At 37.7% G+C, this 24325-nt stretch overlaps 1 protein-coding gene across 8 annotated transcripts in view; it reads right to left on the bottom strand.

Annotated features, from left to right (window-relative positions):
- PPME1 (protein phosphatase methylesterase 1) overlaps positions 1–24325 on the bottom strand; it is a 36439-nt gene that overhangs the window by 2009 nt on the left and 10105 nt on the right. The window contains exons 3-13 of one of the 8 annotated variants that reach the window (XM_036426816.2): positions 23731–23823; positions 22149–22206; positions 20859–20910; positions 15531–15685; positions 13714–13804; positions 8802–8867; positions 4903–5026; positions 3694–3823; positions 2767–2811; positions 1090–1154; positions 520–587 (exon numbers count right to left, since the gene is read on the bottom strand). In XM_036426816.2, the coding sequence (XP_036282709.1) occupies positions 520–587; positions 1090–1154; positions 2767–2811; positions 3694–3823; positions 4903–5026; positions 8802–8867; positions 13714–13804; positions 15531–15685; positions 20859–20910; positions 22149–22206; positions 23731–23823 (947 nt within the window). Of the gene's footprint in view, positions 1–519; positions 606–1089; positions 1155–2766; positions 2812–2845; positions 3175–3693; positions 3824–4902; positions 5027–8801; positions 8868–13713; positions 13805–15530; positions 15686–20858; positions 20911–22148; positions 22207–23730; positions 23824–24325 lie in introns of those variants that run through there. The other 7 variants (XM_036426820.2, XM_045577609.1, XM_036426817.2 and 4 more) reach the window with 7 other exon arrangements.

Here is a 24325-nt window from a genome sequence, read left to right as displayed (position 1 = left end):
AGAGTCTGGAAAAGGACTGATGCCCATCCCAGGCTCCTTGGAGAAGGACCATCAGGTGGGGTGTGGGGTGGTGAGGGACAATTTAATCTCAGCTCAGCAACAACCCATGACCAGAGACAAACAAACGATAGCATTGTAGAAACACACATGTTGGGCTTTGTGTTGAGGAAGGCATGCTGACTGAACCAGTGTTAAGGAAGAGATAGTTTCAACTTTGCAAATATGTTTTTGTTGGAGTTGGCCAGCACGTTGGGCTCCTTAATCCTTTGTACACCATAAGCATCTATAGACACAAGTGGTGGACCTTCCCCACATGCCATGCTTGTCTATAACCGAAACTTCACCTATCAACTCTGGTCGCCCAATTTTAAAATCAAACTTGTTAGTGACATCACTGGGTTTGTAAAGAAAGGTATGGTAACTTAAATTAGTAAATATCCCAGCACATAAGGAAGAAATGGGGATGGTTTACTTTTCAGACGTGTGGCAGTTAAATGGTTAAACCTTTGTAATGCTTACCACTGGAATCCACCAATGGGCTCTGCAAACCTGTTCCGGATCAGGAAAGTGGCAACAGCTTCAGCTACCTAGAATGAGAGCGATTCCTAGCCATGTGAAGGTTAGCAATGGGCCTCAGCCTTAGAGTCCTGTGGGCTTCTGCTGGAAGGTCAGACCCTATAGTGAACTCATGGGTCCTATAGGTATTGGGAGCTTGAGGTCACAACCACCTGGGTACTGCTATGGCTAGGGGACTCATTCCTATTAGTATAATTTAAAGAGCAGTTTCTACCCCAATTATCCCTTTTTCCACCTGGCTTTTGGAGGTAATGGAGAAATGGAGCTTAAGATAAGATCTTCACTATAGGATCCCAAGATAAAATAGCAGGGTGCCCATAGCTTCTCAGCCCACACCCAGAAAGCCAAGACCATAGGCAGCTGCCAGGGGAGGTTTGGGAGCTGGTAGAGTTGCATCACAGCAGCAGTTGCAGGAACATAGACTGATTTAGAGGTATATTCTCTCTTCTGTGAGACCCAAGGTTATTCTCACAGAGGTCCTCACAACTCTCAGTCATCAAGCATTGGGCTCACCTTGTCTGGGGCATCCTCATGGACTGCGTGGCCACACTGAGGTAGGACCTGCATCTGGAATTTCCCTGGAGAGGAAAAAAATACAGGCAACCTCAGGGACTAAAATGGCTCTTTCCTTACCACCTCTGCAGCCTCACAGGACATTTCAGAAGCCCAGGACCTCTCCCTCCCTCTCTCCCCAAAACTCAGTTACCAAGTCTTTGAGGAGGATGGTAATACTTATAATCTTGGACAAATCACCTTCCTTTCATTTTTTCCTTCTGCAACTATTTAATATACATATACAGTGGTGCCTCACACAATGAACTTAATTCGTTCTAGGAGCAAGTTTGTTATGAGAAAAGTTCGTTATGTGAAACGCGTTTTCCCATAACAATACATGTTAAAAAAAATAATTCGTTCTGTAGCATAAAATATGCTAAGATGACATAAAAAAAGATAAATTTTTTTGTTATTATTTTTATTTAGATACATCATGATATAAAAAAAATATTGAGTTTAACTTAAAAGGACGACTGCCGTGATATGTGCGTGATTTAATTCGTAATGAAGAACGATTGCCGCGATACGTGCTTAAGTTAAGCGCAGTGACTAACGACTGCCTGCAGTGCCTGCGCGGAAGGATGCAATACATCGGCAGCGATCGTGGAAGCTCGGGCGAAGCAGTCGTGGAAGCTCGGGTGACTTCGTTGTGTGAAACGAAGTTCGTTGTATGAATCATGAAATGAAGTTCGTTGTGTGCAGCGTTCGCTGTGCGAGGCGTTCTTTATGCGAGGCATCACTGTATCTGCTTCAGGCCAGACTATATAAATCTCCTTTTTTCAGGAGATTTATTATAGTCTAGTGGGGGAGCAAATGACAAGAACCAACATTTTAATGCAACAGGTAGTTCCTATGATTAAACTGCACACATGGAACTGGAAGAATATAAGAAAGGATGCTTTGTAATCAAATAGGGATTCAGGGAGGCTTCCCATGCAGAAAAGCCTACACAGAGGAAAGGAGGATGAAGTAGTATTCCTAAAAATAAAAAATTTGACATGGTGCTTCTGAGAATAATAATGAAGGTAGAAAAGCAAGGAACTTAACATTATGGATTTTGCAAGCTATGCTAGGATTTTGAAATTTATTATGACAGTAAGTTACCATTTGAGTGCTTAACTATATGCCAAACACTGTACAAATAAGGACTTCCTCACACTGTTTTGTGGAACACTGTAAGCTCACAAATAATGTGATCGTTATTAAGAGTAAACAGAGATGACTGATAAAGCAAGATGCACACTGACCACCAGGGGGCAGACAACACAGGAGCTGCCCCTGATGATCAGTGTGCTTCCACAGTAGGAGCTTTGCTTAGCAGCTGTGAGTGCAGCAGCGGTGGTGGGAACCTTTCTTGCCTCTTCAGCAGGACTAAGGATGTCTGCCTGACATCCTGGGAGTGGGCCTAAGCTGGCAGGTGGACATCCCCCAATTTGTCTCAAACTACAAGAGGGCACCGGCCAGGTTGAGGGAATCCCTGAGTGCATGAATTTTCATGCACCGGGCCTCTAGTAGGTATATTAACATTGTAAAAGGAGATATTCTGAATAGTTATCAATATTTTTGTTATTGTTATAAGTTTTATAACTGAGCCAAACTGGTTTCGGGGGGGGATATCATTTCTTGATGTCTTACCTTGCATTTGGCCAATAGTCAGATCTTTATCCAATCTATCAACACCTAGAATAAAATAAGAAAATCCATAAGTAGCTTACTAGAAAAGGCCGTGTGAAGTTGGTTTTACTGTTCAAGTATGATGTAAAAATTGTTACAAAGTTGTAAACATGATGACATTCTCAATTCATGTTAATGACAATCCTAACTCCCTAAGGGTATATTCTCACCATACGAAGCTTTCCAGGTAATCAATTTGCTCATTTAAACTGGATTCTGAAAAGAGGGTTTTACTTTTTAAAAGTTCCATTATACTCAGAATATCCTTACACCACTCTAGGAGAAGGACTTGGGCTTGACCAGGTACAGAGGCCAGGCCAGAATCAGGCCATCCCCGGTGGATGCTTATGCTTCATTAGGTTTAGGGATCTGGTGTGGGGAAGAAAAAGGGCACAAATGAGTGAGGATGGTATTTCACCTTAGAAGTCACTACCCATTTGGTGAGTATTTACATATAACAAGAACAGATGCAGAAGACCATATATCTACACTGCTATGAATTGAATTGTGTCCCCCCAAAATCCATAAGTTGAAGTCCTAATCTGTAATGTGACTATATTTAGCAATATGGAAGTAATTATGATTAAATGAAGAAGTAAATGAGTTAAATGGGGTCATAAGGGTGGGGCCTCCATCATATGATAAGATTAGTGTCCTTATAAGAATAAATTGTTCTTGCTTTCTCTCCGCCATGTAAAGAAACAGTGAGAAGGTAGTTGTCTGAAAACCAGTAAGAAAGTTGTCACCAGAAATCAACCATGTTGGTATCCTGAGCTCAGACTTTCAGCCTCCATACTAAGAAAATAAACTTGTTGTTTAAGCCACCCAGTCTATGGTTATTTTGTTATGGCAGCCCAAACTGACTAATACATGCACATACACACTTACCAGCCAAGAGCAGCAACTTAGGAATAGTACAACTAAGAAAGAGATTGGATAAGCCTCGGAACCAGCCATCCCAGTATTTTTCAGTTTTTGCCAGCTCAATCCTCCAAGTGTATGGATGGTCTTTTTTGGTCTGGAGGAATGAGAGAAAGTTTTGAGTCTCTGAGGGCAATCCCTGGAGGAACAGGATAAAAACTAGGTCCCTGGAAAAAGGAAAGGGAAGGAAACTAGCACTTATTAAGGACCTACTATGTCTCAGACATTTTAATAAACATTTAATTCTTGTAACAGCTTTGTGATATATTGTTATTTCCGTGTTTAGATAATTAGAAGTTTACTTCTACTTCTATTAATTCTGTGAACTTGGGACATTTTCTTAAGAATATAAAGCTAGTAAATGGTAGATCCAAAACTGAGTTGCTCTATATTTGGCAATAAGAACACACCATCAAAAGGATAATTACAAAAACCATGTTGCAGTATGAAAAAAAATGCTTACAATATAATATTAAGTGAAAAAAGCAGAATACAGCATGTCATCTACACTAGGATTACCACTGGGAAAATATGGTATACTTTAGGGAAAAACTGGAAAGGAAAATTGAAAATATGTTGATTTGTTAGTAGAGCATTTTTCTTACATTTTAATTTATGATAATGACATAATGTTCCTGTAATAGTAATTTAAAAAAAGAAATCTGACACAAATATAACAAAATGTCAATATCTGTTATATCTCAATATAAAGCAGATGGAAGGGCATGGAGTATGCACTCATCAAATGCAAACTGAGCAAATAATTCTCTATACTTTTCTGCATCATTAAAAATTTGAAATACTGTAACTGAAGTAAATAATTGGGATACTGCATCAATCACAAGATGAAAATCTAGAAGTGAACATGAGACAGCAATATATTAAAGGTTATTGGGTGGTTAATATGTCCATTTTATCCACAGCAATCTACAGATTCAATGCAATCCCTATCAAAATCCCAATGGAGTTTTTCCAAAAATAGATAATTTTACACTAAAATAGGGAATTTCAAGGGATCCTGAACAGTCAAAACAATTTTTAAAAACATCAAAACAATTTTGAAAAAGAAAAAAATCAAGACTCTCTGATTTTAAAACATTACAAAGCTACAGTAATCAAAATACTCTCTGAACCATTCCCTACACCATCCTTCCAAGAATGCAGGCTGTTACTCACCTCCATGTCATCTTCCTTCTTCCTCTTATTTACTGATTCACTTCCTTCTTCATCATCTTCATCTTCCTCTATGATTCCTTCCACTACAGATTTTGAGCCTTCTGGACTTGTAATTCCTTCACACCTAAGTTTGTTTGTTTTTTAAAAAAAGTTCTATCAGAAACCTCTATTGTATACACAAATTATCTCAGAAATAGTGAGATATAGTTTTTATAATCAAACTAGAGGCCCAGTGCACAAAATTTGTGCATAGGTAGGGTCCCTAGGCCTGGCCAACAATCAGGGCCAATCCAGGCCTTTCTTCCCCGACTGCCGCTCCACCCTCTGGTGGTCAGCACATGTCATAGCAACCACCCCCAGTTGGTTGAACTCCAAAGGGGACAATTTGCATATTAACCTTTTATTATATAGAAGGATGATAAAACTTAACAATGTTTCTGGAAGGATGAGAAAAAATATTTAAAATGTACAAAAGTAGACTGTAACTGTGGAAGGTAATGACCAACATAAAACTATACTCTAAGAGATGGATTTCAGTTCTGGTATCAAAATTGACCCACAGAAGGGAGTAATCACTTGGAGGCAAGATAACGTGTTTTATTGGCATTATCTTATGTAAACCCACTTAACAATCCTAAGAAATAAGTCTGAAGAGTTAAAAAATAGTCCAGGATCACCTAGCTTATGAGTAGATGAAGCTGGCAGGCAAATGCAGGCCCAATTAATTCTAAGGCATAATGCTTTTCTATTATATACTGCTTATAGAACGAGGCTCAACCAAATTGGTAAAAAGTTCCCACTTTTTAATCAGCTTATAGAAACTGGCAATTACAATAATCATGACAGCTGAACCTTGCAAATTAGAACATCTGGTCCAACCAATTATTATTGTTGTGTTTCCTTTAAAAACATTCTCTTTATTATGCAATTAGGTTAAAAATATTATTTTATGAACAGCTGGTACCATAGTTACTTTCAGCAATAAATTATTGGAAAAAATATATTGATAAATGTCAGAGGTAAAAATCCAAAGGGTCTTGCCCAGCCAGCTTGACTCAGTGGTTAAATGTCGACTTATGAACCAGGAGGTCACGGATCAATTCCTGGTCAGGGCACATGCCCAGGTTATGGGCTTAATCCATGTAGGGCATGCAGGGGGCAACTGATCAATGATTCTCTCTCATTATTGATGTTTCTATTTCTTTCCCTCTCCCTTCCTCTCTGAAATCAATAAAAAATATTTTTAAAATTTATTTTTTTTAAATCCCAAGGGTCTGGATAGCAGCTAGTGCCAAGGTCTGCTATGCATGGTACACAAGAATTTGTTTGAAAAAGAAAGAGAAGGGAGGAGAGAAAATAAGCAAAAAAAAAAAAAAAAAAAAAAGAGTGGGATAAACTGAAGGTCAGTGAACTTTGGTGGTGGATTTTTAAGAATGGTAACTTGTCTTTCTCCTCTACCCAACCTTCAATGAAGGCTATGTTCACAAATGTTTTGTTAGGTGGGGGTTTCTATTGAACTTGAAGTATCAAGTTTCACATCTAGGTCAAAGGACCATAACAAAAAAACAAGTGCTTTGGATTTCCATAGCTATGAACTGGGAGAGCCAAGAGAATTTCACCTCGGTGAAGAGAGCAGAAATGTTACAGCTAATATCTATGTGACAATTAAAACATATATACTCTTACATACCCAGATTTACAAATTAAGAGAAAACATTACTTAAGCTTACAAATAATAAAATTTAAAAATCATTTAATTACCTGCATACCAGCTATGTAACTTCCTTACAAAATGCTTTACCACTGCTTAGACAAGTCAGATTTCAAAATATTTGGGCACTGAAAAGTGGACAGTTTCACAGATTACTCAAAGCCTCTGCTATGTTTCTGCCAGATATTACTACTCAAATTATACTTTTAGTCATAAAATCCATAATATAGGCCTTAGAGAGTAAAATACAGAGTTTGAATCTGAGCTGTGACTCACTAGCTATGTGATCCTGGGAAAATCACTATACTTTTCTGGACTTCTATGTCCTCACCTATAAAACAATACTTATCTTAAAGAGGTGTTCTAAGAATTAAATAAGACAAAGCAAATGAATTAATGAATCCAGATAATGATCATCTATGGCTGCTAACATTCAAAAAAGAAACAAGCAGACATTATTGCTTTCTCATGGCATTAAACAATATTAACTATTTTCTTTTTTTAATATATTTTATTGATTTTTTACAGAGAGGAAGGGAGAGGGATAGAGAGCTAGAAACATCGATGAGAGAGAAACATTGACCATCTGCCTCCTGCACACCTTCCCGGGGATGTGCCCGCAACCAATGTACATGCCCTTGACCAGAATCAAACCTGGGACCTTTTAGTCCGCAGACCAATGCTCCACTGAGCCAAACCGGTTTTGGCAATATTAACTATTCTTAAAAATAAATAAGAAAACAATAACAAATCAAACTGAATTTGATCAAATCTCTGGATCTCACTAACAATTTAAAGACAATACAGGGAACAAAGGAACATGTTAAATTACACCTTGAGGAATCAACCAGCAAATCCAGATTGTGGGACATTCTACAGAGCAAACAATCAGGTTTCCTCAACATATAAATTGCAAGGAAAAAAAATGAGAGAGATAGAGGTGGAACCTATAGAGAGCATACTGAAATCATACAGAGAAAATTGTGTTTGTCTAGAATTTGTTTCACAATATTTTGTGCTTAGGGGAAATAGGGAAGCAGATAAAACAAGACTGGCCACAAGTTAGTAACTTAAAAATGGGCAATGGGTACACTGTGTTTCAATGTATTATTTTACTTTTATATGTCTAAGAATTTTCAATATTACATGGTTTTAAAAAATGAGATAGTGTATATAAAATACCTTTTACAGTGCTTGGCAAATAGCACACATTCAATGCCATGATCATTATCATCAACTCTTATGTTCCCTGTCTGTTCCATTGGGCAACAATTTCTCAATTCACCTGAAGTTTCTTTTGTGCCTACATGGCAATATCAAGGACTCATGTAACCCTATCCAGGAAAATCAATGGGGCTAAATAATCTTAGTTCACTATTAGAATCTGGCTTTCACACAGGTTATGCTAAAGCTTTTATGCTATAATTTCCTCACAACCATTATGGGTTTAGAAGGAAACTGTTATCAGATTAAAACCATACTGCCTGTACTTAAGGGGACACATAAATTCTTATTAATTTTTTACCTGAGAGAGACAGAGAAACATAGATTTGTGCCTTCACTTGTTGATTCTTATATATTCCCTGATTGGGGATCGAATTCCCAACCTTGGCATATTGGGATGATGCTCTAAACAACTGGCCACTTAATTTTCAATGTCCATTCTCTGGGATTCTTCACCTTTAATGCCTAGAGTTGTGCTAATCAGGTAACCCAATACTATACTGAAGACACTAATTGGTCTTGGGATTTCCACAAAAAAGAGAAAGAAAAAAGAAAAGAAAATCTATGCAATTGGCCCAAGTGAGCTCACTTGTAAAAATTATCAAAAATAATGAAGGCAGCCGAAACCGGTCTGGCTCAGCGGTAGAGCGTCGGTCTGCAGACTGAAAGGACCCGGGTTCGATTCCAGTCAAGGGTATGTACGTTGGTTGTGGGCACATCCCCAGTAGGGGGCGTGCAGGAGGCAGCTGGTCGATGTTTCTCTCTCATCTACGTTTCTGGCTCTCTCTCTCTCTCTCCCTTCCTCTCTGTAAATAAATAAATAAATAAATAAATAAATAAATAAATAAAATAATTAAGGTATTCACAAAGATGACAGGATAAGTGTATGAGAAAAAGAGCAAATTGTAATTTTATCACCATCTTTCATCCTCTAACTAGCACAACAGGGAAAAATAGAACTTACTCTTTGACTTGGCCAACCATAGAGACACGGGCTGACTCCAGATTTCTAATCTGGCCACTCTTCACACTAGAAGAGAACAATAAGGAGGGAGAGAGGTTATTAAGTATCTACTTTATGTCACTAGGGTCAAATGAATAATTCTACAGATTCTGTAGGACCTTCTAAAAAGTTATAGTTACCACTGTATGGAGGTTACCACTACTTCCCCCTTAGTAATTATGTCTATAAACTGAGTAGTAAAAATTAAGTAGAGACACTGAAGCCATTTCAGTTGTGCAAATATTTACCAAGAGGATACTTGTGGCAGACTCATACTGAAGAAGTATATAATTCATTGGGGAGGAGGAGAACACAAACTGATAATCTACACTAATAAAAGAATAAGATGCTATTGACCATATCTTCATGACATCCACCAGCCAATCAGGAGTGAGTATGCAAAGTAACCCAACAAAGATGGTGGGCTAATTTGCATACACAGGTGCCGAGTGCCCGAGGACAGGACAGGACCCTTGTGTCGTTGCCAAATGAAGTTGTTCTGCACCACCCAGCCGCGCCAGTCCTCTGGACAGCGTGGGAAGGTGGGATGGCAGAAAGGCGGCCCTGGCCAGAGCAAAGGTGGTGTCAGCAGGGTACAGAAGGCCCATTCTTGCACGAATCTTCATGCATCATGCATCAGGCCTCTAGTTTTAATATAATAAGTTACAAAGTTCAAAGGAGTCACTTTTACTTTCAATGAGGTTAGAGAAAGCTCCCCAAATGTCCTGCCTAAACTGAAGGTAAATAAAAGATTAAAGAGGGTGGCCAGAGCATTATTGGCAGAGGGTACACTGTATGAATTAAAGTATGTAAAAAAGTCAGTAGGATGATGATTTAGAGCAGCAATTGCCAACCAGTGGTCTGCAGACCACTGGTGGTCCATGAGGTCTGAAAGTTTGGCAACCACTGGTTTAAGAAAACCTTTGGAGCAGTGGTCACTAACCGATGGTCTGCAGACCACTTGTGGTCTGTGAGGTCTGAAATGCCGACTGCTGCTTTAGAGCACTGTTTCCCAAAGTGTACGGGAAGAGTTAGGCACCATGCTTAGCTGTGCCTAATTCTACGTTCTCATGAGTACAAGGGGTACTCGGCGTTACGAAAATTATAGAAGGGGTACACATATGTCAAAAGTTTGGGAAACACTGTTTTAGAGGACAGAATACAAGGAAAAGCAGGGGCAAGCAAAAAGGGATTGTGACAGGGCTTTGTATGTCACAAAGGGCTTAGGAGCTTAGACTCTATCTTAATAGATTAGTTTTCCCAGAGTGGTTTAAGCATGGGTAAGGGCCAAGCAAAACACCACATGAACCAAGCTGGCCAACAGAACACATTTCTTTAAATCTCATTTTTTTAGCTTAAAAAAATCATGTAAAATTCTAAAGTGCACCCTACTCAATGACCTTATTTATTATTTTAGTGATAAACAGAAACAATTAAAACTACTACTCCATTTTTCTATCACTAACTGAATCTACAGTAAAACAAACCCACCAATATTCATGATCATATAGTCTGTTTTGATGACAGTTTAATATATGAAATATCTCTGCTCCTATTCAAAGCCAACCATGGGTACTGGTTCCCATGCCCTCTTGCTTATGAGGAGCTTGTTTCCTTTGTTACCCTCTCTCCTATGTCAGTGTTTTTCAACCTTTTTTGGGCAAAGGCACACTTGTTTCATGAAAAAAATCACGAGGCACACCACCATTAGAAAATGTTAAAAAAATTAACTCTGTGCCTATATTGACTATATATAAAGTAATTCTCTTGAATAGGAATCAAATAAACACAAAGAAAGTATTTTATAATTACTTTACTATGAAATATTAAGTAAACAAAATAGTGAAAAATTATAAAATTCTTGTCTTGTCTGCACCTACGGCACACCAGGCAACATCTCGCGGCACACTAGTATGCCGCGGAACAGCAGTTGAAAAACGCTGTCCTATATCACCCTTCTTTTCCTCTAGGTCACATGTGTCAAACACAAGGCCCGCGGGCCAAATCCGTCCCGCCAGGCCTTGCAATGTGGCCCGCACCGCGCTGTCATCACTGCACTCCGCTGCGTTTCCATCACAATGACAGTTTATGACTGTTCAGTAAACCATTCGGCCGGTGATTTAGGCTGGATTTTAGATTTTGGCCCCTTCTCTGATTGAGTTCGACACCCCTACTCAAGGTGGACATTATAAAACATCCTTTGAAAATATTTCAATCCTACATTTACTACTAGATATAAAACTACCCCATTTCTCTGTTCTTCTAAACAACAAAACTTCTCAAAAAAGTTATCTCACTTGCTTTCTCTACTATATCACCTCTCATCCTTTCCTCAACTAATATCTCAAATTTGTGAGAGGTTTTATCTCCCCTTTATATTCTGAGATTTCCTGTGCAAGGTCACCTCCATCATGTCAATTTTAATGATCATTTCTTAGCCCTCACCTTGGGTGATCTCTCAGAATTATTTGACACAAATATTCTGTATACATAATTATTAATAATGAACTACAATATTTGCTAATGACAGATTACTTTAATTGTGTTGCATTCATTTCCCTTACTTGCTTTACACACAGACGCACCATTTCTCTCCACTAATAATAGCAGCGAATATTTTAGCAGCTGATTGCCACATTATTATAATAGTCTTATACTGACTTGTTTGGTGTACACAACAGGAAATATTTTGCTTTTGGAGATAAAAAAAAAAGGTTTCTTTGCATTACACTTATTAATTTGTGCAGTTATTCAGTGACTAATGTTCAAGAAAAAAATATTATTTTTTTTAGATGTTCTATTATTTTATGTTAATGATTACTCATTTATTTCAGCCCTTTGTATTCAGCATGTCTCTCTCGAAATAAACCTATGTTTCTATGAAAATTGAAGCTTTTGGGGTTTTTGCGGCCTACATAAACTTAAACCTTGTTTCACTGGCCCTTGTGAGCCTTTGAGTTTGACATGCTTGCTCTGTCTCCTTTAAGGGAAGTATTGCCATGATTTCCAGGCTGAACTGGATACCTATCTTCTGTACCTCCTGTGCTTCCTTCATTGTATTGTTTATGCATTTACTTATTTTTTTTTAAAATATATTTTATTGATTTTGTACAGAGAGGAAGGGAGATAGTTAGAAACATCGATGAGAGAGAGTCATCGATCAGCTGCCTCTTGCACACCCCCTACTGGGGATATGCTCGCAACCAAGGTACATGCCCTTGACCAGAATCAAACCCGGGACCCCTCAGTCCCTAAGCCGACGCTCTATCCATTGAGCCAAACCGGTCTCGGCATATGCATTTACTTATTGATGTTGGTATCCCTATCATGTCAATTTTAAGTAAATATATAAGAACTAAGTTTAATTATCAGGTACTGACACATCTTAGGTACTTAAAAAACATTTATGAATAAATTTAAAGTTATTTGGAATAGTTTTCTCACTGGTTGTTACTGGGGAAGGAGGCAGAGTACTCAAGCTACATATTGAGCTGGCAGCAGCTGCATTCTCAGTGCTGTGACTGCTCAAGATGGAGAGATCTTTGATGCTTCTGAGAGAGCAGTAGCATGAACACAAAAGGTAGAAGTGCCTTCATTAAACACAAACATCATTCTGGCAAGCAATATTTGGCATGAGACCCTCTGTCCTAGGTAAATTCCCTTAAGATATATTTACCAGGTCCTTAATTTTCACTTGATATGTCTGATTCAATTAATAGGTATTTCTATCTGTTAGAGAAGCCAGCGATATGCTATATGCTATATGAAAGTACAAAAGAAATAGAGAATAGCTGCTGTTCTTAAGATGCAGGAAGGGCATTAAGGCAGAAATGACAATTAACAACATAAGCATGTCCCTTGAAGGAGGACTAGAAGCCATAAGAGGTAAACAGTACAAAATAATGCAGATTTAAAGGTGTCAAGCAATTTTACTGAGACAGTGATCTATGTGGTTTGGAGGAGTCAGAGAAAGAGTTCAAAGAATATACCGGATATGAATTTTGAATAGGTAGGAAGATGGGATATTGAAGATGTTTTATCTGAAGACTAATCTCTTTTGGGAGGGCAGTTATTTACTTATCTCTGAATCTTCACCCTTTAGAACAAAGTGTTTAATAAATATTTAATCAAATAACTGATTGAACTAATAAATGATTGAATAGCCTTTACTTAAGTGAAAGCCATAGACAATTCTGTCAGTGATTTTATGAAAACCATTACCAAAATTATTTTTATTTATCTAAAACCCAAATAAAAACTGAGAAAGCAATCCACACCTATGTTTTGATTCTCCATCATTTTCTATGGAACACAGAAAGGGAATCTAGAACCTTGGAGCAATAGAGGTAGAAGAGGACTTACAGTCTCAATTAGTCTACCACATGTGTCAAACACAAGGCCCGTGGGCCAAATCCGTCCCGCCAGGCCTTGCAATGTGGCCCGCACCGCGCTGTCATCACTGCACTCCGCTGCGTTTCCATCATAATGACAGTTTATGACTGTTCAGTAAACCATTCGGCCCGCGATTTAGGCTGGATTTTAGATTTTGGCCCCTTCTCTGATTGAGTTCGACACCCCTAGAACTCTCACCTTAGAAATGGGAACAGCTAGACACCAAGTGATATATAATTACTAAGATTGTAGGAGATACTACAGTATATTAGAAAAAGGATAGATTATATGCAACTGAGACAAGTCTGAAGCATTTAAAAACTTTTTTTTAAAAAAATTCTGCTCTTTATATAAATGTTTTTGTCCATGAAATTACAATAGAGCTAAGGCATGGAATTCTTCCTTTCAACGTTGGTGCTTTAGTTGATGAAAAAGGAAACCCTAATATTTAAAATACACAAAATATAGACTTATAGATTACCTCCATTCAATGGCATTCTCCAGAGACTTGAAGGTTTTAGGACGACCACGTAAGAAATTCTGCATGCTATTAAGAGCATCCATGGCTGTACCTAGATGTTAAACAAAAATTTTTAACCATAGCACTTAACATTTTCCAAGCATTTACACTTACTGGGGAAATATATACATCTGCTTTCAATGACAGCAAAATTCAGTGATGCTTGGGGGGGAAAAGATGCATTTTTAATAAAATTCAGAAGATTGATATGATAGCCAGGTTCCAAGATGGCCCCCAGTGATTTCTGCTTCCTGGTATTCACGCCTTCTGTAGTATCCAGATAATGAAAAGGGCTGGCTTGTATATGTAATAGTGTGACTTTCGAGGCTGGGTCATAGAAGACATGGCAGTTTCTTTTTAAATGTTAAATAAAATTATGATATATACATACAATTAAAATATTATGCAGCCATAAAAGATGTTTATGAAGAGTTTCTTATGTCATGGAGAATGATTAGGTAATGTGGGGTGTTGGTAGCATGAGTGTAGGTATGGGGCACAGCTACAGTGTTTTGGACAGATTCAAGCCTTGGACTGATGAGAGGGCACAGTCCTCTCGTGGCCAAATGCAAGTCCCAGCTGGGCGGGCAGAGCCCTCCCAGCACAGTTATAGCCAACAGCTGTGGTTGTAAGCTTGAACCTATGGTCTGGACATGTGGCCCCATGTGCCTGAGTGATATAGGCTTGATAGAGTTCAGGTGGATGTATTGAGTAGGATTGAAACTCATGAGAATGTTGTAAACATCTTGACCACACCCTTACTTTGCCTCCTGGCATCTGCTATAAAATAAAGACATGGCTTATAGTCCGTGGCGCTGTCTTTCCATGAGGGAGCAGCGTCCCACCGAGACCCAGCTTTCATTCTCTTGTCTGTCTTTTCTAAGCCTTTCAACTGCCCCCACTCAGGTTCACCCTTGGCCATGCCAGTGCGGCACATGTGGGTGTAAAAAAATACAAAGTTCCAGTCACAAAATAAATAAGTCCTGGGGATATAATGTATAGCATGGTGCCTATATTTAATAGTATTGTATTATATATTTGAAAGTTGCAAAGAGAATAAATCTTAAAGTTCTCATTACAAGAAAAAAAAATTTGTAACTGTGTGGTGATGAATATTAATTAGACATATTATGGTAATCATTTTGCAATATATACAGGGTGGGGCAAAAAAGTTTAGAGTCATGAAGGATGTGAAACACAGAGTTTATTCTTATAGTATTATTTATTATTATATACGGTAATTTTCCATATGAACTGTAAACCTACTTTTGCTCCACCCTATACACATACCAAGTCATTATATTGTACAATTGAAACTAATACAAAGTTATATGTCCATTATATCCCAATTTAAAAAACACTTTGAGCTGAAACAGGTTTGGCTCAATGGATAGAGCGTCGGCTTGGGGACTGAAAGGTCCCGGGTTCAATTCCGATCAAGGGCATGTACCTTGGTTGCGGGCATATCCCTAGTAGGGGGTGTGCAAGAGGCAGCTGGTCGATGCTTCTCTCTCATCGACGTTCCTAGCTCTCTATCTCTCTCCCTTCTTCTCTGTAAAAATCAATAAAATATATTTAAAAAAAACAAAAAACACTTTGAATGCCTTTGCCACAAAATAACATAAAAGTAAGATATAAAAGACAAAGGGACATAATTCAAGATGAGTGAAATCAACAAATTAAAACATGATAATAATCTACCAGGATGTGGTAGATTATTCAAACATTTTGAATAATATATTCAAACATTTTGAATGGGTTAGCACAAGAAAGCTTACCTTCCACAACATCAATCACGCACAGACCCAGGAGGCTTGGCACCAGGTTGGATGCTGCTGTGTGGACTGCAATAGCTCCACCCATGCTATGTCCAATCAGCATAATTGGAGGAGGGAGGTCCCCATACATGGCTTCAACTACATTGCCAATATCTCTGCAAAACAAGGAAAAAAAGCTGGAATGCTCTCTGACAACACTAAAACAGTTTTCTTTCTTAACTCCTTCCTTTGGTCTGTAACTAACAGGCCTAGGACTGTAAAGGTCTTTTGAGTCATCTCACAAACGTAACCATGTAAAATTCCTAACATGTCCCCAGTATTTGTACACACAGCCACATACCTGGCTCTTCTGATAAATGACAGTTTAAGGACTAAGAACCCAAATATTTTTTCTTTCCTTTATATAACACTTTTATTGTTCCACACATTTAGTACAATTACATAATCACATATCTTTAGCTTAAATCTAAGCTTGAAACTCTGGACAAATCATTTAACTGCTCTATGCTTCAGTTTCCCCATCTATAAAACAGAAAAACAACTTTATTAAGCATTACAATGTAGTCAAGTTTGGAGTCACAAGATGAATTACAGCCCAAGTCTATTTTTTACTATATGGACTTGAATTAGTCATTTAACCTTTCAGAGTTTCTATAAATGAAGATAAGGATGGCATTTACTATTCTGAATTTCGGTGAGAATTAACTGAGAGTGAATATTATAAATACTTTGAAAAAAGTGAAGTGCTATACACATGTTAATTATTATTTGTCATATATAGTTGTTTGAAGTATGAACATAAATGTAAGTATAATGTACTGAGAAACTTGAAAGATGTTTAGAGCCTATTTTTATTGGCTTCTGTCCTAGCCTTTAATTATGAGTAGGTCTGTTTAACAAAGTCAAACCTTACAGCTTTGAAAATGAAAACTAAAGTAGGAATTTTGGCTTTTATTTGTGACAGGCCTTCTTTGCTATAGCAAAAGCAAGTATGATATGATTCTAGGAACCACTGGCTCTAATGTCTTCTTTTGGGAGTGGCTGAGTCAATCAAGTTCAAAAGACAGCTTTACCTTGTTTAGTCTCCACAGTATTCAGAATACCAAAGGTAAATGTCATTATTTCTAAAGGAATTAATCTTAAAAACCTCATTCAAAAATACAAATGTCAATACGGTAGTTGCAGCATCTGCAGACAATCTGAATGGAGATAAGGAGGCCATCCAATTTTATAATTAAAAATAATGAAGTTAAATTTAAAGCTAAAATTTTTTGAGTTAGTAACAGATATAATTAATAAAATAAAAGGATGCTATAGAAGAGTATTTAAATTCAGGTCTCCTTAAAATACTAAGTTGGAGGGTTCTATGATAGCTGCTTCATGCATGAAGGTGGATAGGGTCTGAAACAAACCAACTTAATATTGTATCTAAGCTTAGGAAAGGAATATTTCATACAGATAAAAGTTGGTTATGATCAATCCCTTGATCATCTATCACTAGGAAAAATGTATCCTCATTAAAGTTAGGCAAACTATTCAGTCACCAAGATTAGAGCCTTGAGACATGTCCTGAAATTCCAGAGAAATAAAATAAAAATAAAGTAGAGATTAACTACAAATCTAGGCTATAATTGGATGTACCATAATTTTGGTAGTTGCTCTCTGAAGACATTCTATCATACTAATACTAGGTTCATTTTCTGAGAAGCAGTATAGCATATCACAGACAGACAGAAAAGGAAGATCAGAGTGGCTTGAGCTCAGAACTCGGCTCTTCTATTTTCAGTGGAGTTGCACCTTATGCAGAGTATAGGTTCTACATCATGCTGACAGCACTACTTGAAAACCCCACTAAATCACCCATTAAGTATACCCATTTTGGGATTTTTGTTTCACAGAATTATTGAATTCAGAAATCATATAATTGTTTTATTGCTTAATCTATTTCAGCAAGAATCCAACTTACTGGCCATATCAGTTCTACATGATTTTAATCATTTATTTTCTCTAACTTTATTGTGCCAGTTATCAATTTTACTGTCTCTCAGCCCCAATTCACCTTTCATTGCATGTTCTGCACAATTGACTGAGGCCTTAAAATGTTTTTCCTTTGCCAGCTGACAAGATGTTAAGCTATGTCAGTAGAGGACATAGAAGAGACATTGAAAAAAAAAAAAAAAAAAAAAAAGGTTTTTTCTTTACAAACTCCTATAGCTTGCACTTCCCTAGCACCCAGGTCCTGCAGCATAAAAAACCCCGCACCACAGTTTTTCCCAGTGCCCAACTTCTCCACTACTCCAACCCCCATTTCCAATGTTTTTCTTTCTGAGCTTTATTGAGGTATAATTGGTATACAAAGAAGGAGTACATAATTAATATATACAATTTGGTAAGACTATATATATATGTGTGTGTGTGTGTGTGTATGTGTGTGTATACACACACACACACACACACACACACACACTAGAGGCCCAATGCATGAAGATTTGTGCAAGAAATGGGCCTTCCTTTCCCTGGCTGCTGGCAGGCACTGTTTTTGCTCCGGCAGGAGCCACCTTCCCACCTTCCCACGTTGCCCAGAGGCCCGCAGTGGATGGGGTGGTGTGGAAAGCCTGCATCCCGCCCTGCCCCTGGCCATTCAGCGCCTGTGTATACAAATTAGCCCACTATCTTCATTGGGTTAATTTGTATACTAACTCTTGATTGGCTGGTGGGCATCGTGAAGGTACAGTCAATTTGCATCTTTCTCTTTTATTAGTGTAGATTTGTGTAACATCATCTAAGGATTACCTTGATCATATCCAACAGTTTCCTTGCATCACTTTAAAAATATATATTTAATAATTAAATTGACTGGGGTGACATTGGTCAACATGAATATATATATTACAAGATCTGTATATTGCACTGTATGTCCACCATCCAGAGTCAAATCTTCTCCTGTCACCTTATATTAGGACCCTTCTTGCATCACTTTTGTGTATGTGTTAAGAACTCTTACCATAAGATCTACTCTCAAACTTTTTATAAACTATTTTTAATGATTTTAGAAAGAGAAAAAGGGAGAGGAAAAGAGAGAAACATTGGTGATAAACATTGATCAGCTGCCTCCTGCATGCCCTCTAGGGGGAACGAGCCCACAAACTGAGCATGTGCCCTGACCCGGAATAGAAACAGACACCTCTTGGAACATGGACTGAAGCTCAACCAACTGAGCCATACCAGCCAGGGTACCCTCTTAATCTTTTATCTTAATATCTTATATTATAATATATTATAATATCTTATTGATAACCCCTCTCCCTATCCATCTTTTTAAATATATTTTATTGATTTTTTACAGAGAGCAAGAGAGAGGGATAGAGAGTTAGAAACATCGATGAGAGAGAATCATTGATCAGCTGCTTCTTGAACACCCCCTACTAAGGATGTGCCCGCAACCAAGGTACTACATGCCCTTGACCGGATACAACTTGGGACCCTTCAGTAGGCAAGCCGACTCTCTATCCACTGAGCCAAACTGGTTTCGGCCTCCCTCTCCATCTTAATATCTTATTGATAACCCCTCTCCCTCTCCATCTTCTCTCTCTATCTCTCTCTGCCAACACTATAGTTGAATGATCACAATTGATCTATTAACTGTGTGACCTCATATAGTTAATTAAACCTATTTGAACTAGTTTCTTCACTGGTTAAAAAAAAACCCAATTAATATCTACATTACAGAGTTAATAATGTAGACACATTTAAATAACTTAAATAAATTGTTTATTTTTAATAAATGCTTATTTTACACTTAATGAAGCCTGGCAAATAGAAAGGGCACAAACAGCATATATTATCAACAACAAAATCATGGCCACATGAGTTTGGGTTTTAAAGGAAAAATAGTTTATTCTTGGATTAAAGTTGTTAAAGTAAGTTAGGGACAATATATTTTCAGCCAAAGGTGATTAACTACTTGAGAAGACATACTAAGTACATGACAGAGCATATATAAAAACAGGGTCATATGAATCCTGCTTACAATACAAGATAATAACTCCAAAACACTAGTCCTATATCAGATTCCTCTATAGAGCTCTATCAAAACACTAGAGGCTCGATGCACAAAATTCGTGCACAAGGGGGGAAGGGTTCCTCAGCCTGGCCTGCGCCCTCTCGCTATCTGGGACCCCTGGGGGGCTATCCGACTGTCAGTTTAAAGGCCTAAACCAACAGTCTGACATCCCTCTTGCAATCTGGGATGCTGCATAAATCAGTGGTCATACTTTTCATACAGGTGAGAAGCATCTTGCTGTTATATGGGCAGCTACATTTTTTGCCCTGATTATAAAAAGTAGTACATAACATGATCCTTCTGAGGCAATAGTACCATTTTCCCCAGCTTATGGGTGGAATGACTGAATCAGAGAGAAGTTAAGTAATTGGCTTTGTCATACAGTTATAAGTGTCAGAATCAGGGCTGACCACAAAATGTGCAAGCCGGAGTCTATGAATGTCATCACTGCATCATCCTGTTTTCTCAGTGTTAAGAGTAGCCTTGCCAGGTTTTAATTTTTATATCTAAGAGACTGTTCCCCATATATAGGGTAGGGTCCCTAGGCCTGGCCAGAGATCAAGGGAAATTAAGGGGCCCCTGCTGGCACCCACCTTGGCTGGCGCCACCCACTGGCCAGCACCAGCCCTGCCCCACATGACAGGTCGTTCCTCCATTCAGTCGATTTGCATATTAGGGTTTTATATAGATGGATAAATGCCCAGATTGCACTGGTAGAAGAACTAATTCAGTAGGGTGAAGGCTAAATCATCTACAATATATTTCAATCACTTGTCAGATGATTTTGAAGAGTGACCAGGTTTGAAAGTTACTGTATATACTACATTTATTTTTTACTTTAAGGCCTAGGATATAACTATTTTTTCTTTAAGACTGTGTCTGTCTTGCTACAAAGTTGGGCAAAGTATGTGGGCAGGATATCTTAAGAACATTTCACAGGACCTCTTACAGAAAACTACTTTCCAAGCTTGGGTGCCCAATCGATGTCCAGATTCTATTCAACAATGTCAACAAAAGAAAAAAACTTTTCAAAAGCCAATACAAACTAAACTGTGTCTTGAAGAATTTTCAAGTGCTTTATATATGACCACCACATTGAATATACCAAGAAAGATGAATGTTTAAATAGATTAAAGATATAAGTAAAAAAGAATAGAGCATTTACTAATTGTCCAACAATCTCACCAGGAGAGTGATAAAGGTATGCTACTCTTTAGGATAGTAATGAAAGCTAGGTGAAGTATACACAATATTAGATTACTTACTTTGCCATTGTTTCTGCAGACAGATCTTCAGAATTCTTGACTTTTGTTTCACCTAAAAAAACACACACCTATATTTTAAAAATAAAACTCCTGATAGAAATTATAAATGCAAGAGTATTCTCTTTAAAAAAATCTCACCTTTGGACAACGAAATGGAGACTTTATACTTATATGAGGTGGACTTAGCAAAATTTTGTGTTGCGTGCACATCTTTATAGTTGGATACCCTAAGGCAGTGGTCGGCAAACTGTGGCTCTCGAGCTACATGCGGCTCTTTGGTTCCTTGAGTGTGGCTCTTTCACAAAATACCATGTGCGGGTGCGCACATACAGTGCGATTGAAACTTCATAGCCCATGTGCAGAAGTTGGTTTTTCGACTCTCAAAAGAAATTTCAATCATTGTACTGTTGATATTTGGCTCTGTTGACTAATGAGTTTGCCGACCACTGCCCTAAGGATAATTACAGTAGTCTAGAAATGAGTTATTCACATTCCTTATATAAAAAGTAGTACATAACAGCATCCAAATCTGGTTATTCATTAAAGGACATTTTCTTCACTAAGCAACAATAAATATGTGTGTGTGTGTGTACTTGTAAAATATTTATAAAAACTGCAAGATAGCCGGGACCGGTTTGGCTCAATGGATAGAGCGTCGGCTTGGGGACTGAAGGGTCCCGGGTTCGATTCCGGTCAAGGGCATGTACCATGGTTGCGGGCATATCCCCAGTGGGGTGTGTGCAAGAGGCAGCTGATTGATGACTCTCTCTCATCGATGTTTCTAACTCTCTATCTCTCTCCCTTCCTCTCTGTACAAAATCAATAAAATATATTAAAATAGGAAATCCATTAAAAAAAAATAAAAATAAAAAAATAAAAATAAAAACTGCAAGATAGAACTTCCCTCAAAATACCCAAATGGAAAGACCAGGTTATTTGATGGCCACACTGAAATTTGTAATATTTAACACTATTCAAAGCCATTCAGTCAAAACTAAGAATTTCACTCGCCCTGGCTGATGTTGCTCAGTGGTTGGAGCATTGGACCATGCATCAAAGGGTCACAGGTTTGATTCCTGGTCAAGGTTGCAGGTTTGATCCCCACCACATTCAGGTTTCATGTGGGAGGCAAACAACTGATATGTCTCACATTAGTATTTCTCTCTCTCTTTCCTTCCCCCTCCTTTCCTCCCTTTCAGTCTCTAAAAATCAATGGGAAAAAAAACACAAGCGTGGATTAACAAAAAAATCTTTAAAAAAAAAAAAGAAACGAAAAAAAACTTCACTCACCATGACCTCGCAGATCCAAAGCTACAATCCTACATTGAACCCTACTAATGATCGCTGCCTAGGAGGAAAAGGAAAAGTAGTAAGATACATCTGGGTTAGCAAATTTTTCCCATTACCAATAATTTTGTTGAATAACCTACCATCAGAATTCAAGGATCTCAGGACAATTGAAAGAAAACTTACCAATTTTAAGCAAAAAATTTAAATGACAATTTTCTGTTTTGGTGCATATAATGGTTCCATCACAACTTCAAAATATAACTTTCTCTACTTGAATCCCTTCAGAAACCTTAACTCTTCCTAGCTTTTCATGAAACATAGAGTGAGCTTCTCTAAGCAATGATCCTCTGTATTCTATTAATTATGATTTTCATCCATATTCATTGGTTATCTTTTCCCTACTTTGGAAGGGCAATTCCCTAAATAAGGACCATCAGTTAATATCTTGGTTCAGGATATTACACAAAGTAATATTCAGATGATGAAATAGTCATGAAACCTGCCAAAGACTCACTTTTGATGCAGGAGTACACACAAGCTTGTATTGCAGTTAAATAAAAATATATTTAAAAAGAACATATATGCAGAACCCATGGACATAAACAGTGCAGTGAAAGCCATAGGAGAGGGGGCAGGATCTGGGTGGAGGTGGGCAAGGAGGGGGAAATGGAGGACATCTGTAATATTATCAACAATAAAAAAATCTTAATTCCAATAATCCTGCCAGAAGCAAAATGATATATTCAGAAACCTCTTCAGCTCTATACTTATCTGTCTTTGAGTAGCTAGTGCTGCATTCCCAATTGCTCCTATTTTCTGTCCCTCATACTCACTAGTAGTAAATAGAGGAAGTATGTATATCTGCTTGATATATATAAGATATGACAAGTTCACTTTATAAGGAATATTGCCAGAAACTTCCTTAGCAGTATCTCTCTTTACACATGGACCACCCCACCCCAGAGTCAAGGATATTAGGAAGACCTACAAATAACAGCATCCACACAGACACATATCCTCTACTCTGGACCAGGTTATCATCAACCAAATATTGCTTACTTCCTAATTGCTCACAGGTACCATTAAGTGTAAAGCATTATTTATAAAAAAATAAAAAATAAAAAAATAAAAAGGATTACTTTCAAATACTTATGGAACATCTCTATGTATAAATATAAAGTACAATAGGCTCTATGAGGGAGATAAATAAAAGATAGACATTATCTCTATTTAAAGCACCTGAATAGAACATGTCTGCTTCTCCGTTACTTAGATCACTGAAATACAGATCCCCACTTTTGTCAAAGCACAAATTCCATTCCCTCATCCCAATGATATATATGTAAAATATTTTACAAAATGTTTGGATAAACCATGCACTAAAACTCACCCGTTAAGAACCTTTACTTTAAAGAACAAGTGATATTTGGTATAACATAATACATACAGAATCGACCCACATCCATAACCTTCTTATAATCAAGCCAAAGAGTGAGCACAGAAGGAAGACATAGGCTAGTCAAATTCATCCGGAAGTAAACAATGATTGCATTAATATCAACTTCTACTATCAACTACTTACCGTGAACACAGCCCAGGAAAGGGCAGAATGGCCTCCTCCATGCAAAAGGAGTAGGACTGGACCCTCTGAACCACTCTTATAAACTCGAAAAGAGTATGAGTAGTTAAAGATAACATATCTAAACTTTGTTCATTGAAAATTTTTTTCTTTTCATTTTTATTAAGGTATTATATGTGTACATATCTTACCATTGCCCCCTCCACTCCCATATATGCCCTCATCCCCAAGAGTTTTGTGTCCATTGGTTATGCTTATATGCATGCACAAAAGTCTTTCAGTTGATCTCTTATCTCCCCCACCTCTCCCTAACCTTCCAGCTGTAATTTGACATTCTGTTTGATACTTTACTGTCTCTGTATCTATCATTTTGTTCAGCAGTTTGCATTGAAATTTTTGATTAGTCAAAATAATGCTGATTAGAAAACTAACTCATGCAGCATGAAGCTACAGGCAAAGCTGCAGACTTCTAAACTTGAGATACTTCAATATAAGTTTCTGTCTTTGAAGCATGAAACCAGTATACGCATTTTATCAATGAGGGAAAACATGCTTTCTTTTGCGCTAATGAGGACATAGTCCCTGGTTTCTAGATGCT

The sequence above is a fragment of the Pipistrellus kuhlii genome, unplaced genomic scaffold, assembly GCF_014108245.1.
Source record: "Pipistrellus kuhlii isolate mPipKuh1 unplaced genomic scaffold, mPipKuh1.p scaffold_m20_p_9, whole genome shotgun sequence".
Taxonomy (NCBI): Eukaryota; Metazoa; Chordata; class Mammalia; order Chiroptera; family Vespertilionidae; genus Pipistrellus; species Pipistrellus kuhlii.
Note: the sequence above shows the minus strand (reverse complement) of the source record. Positions and strands in the feature narration are given on the sequence as shown.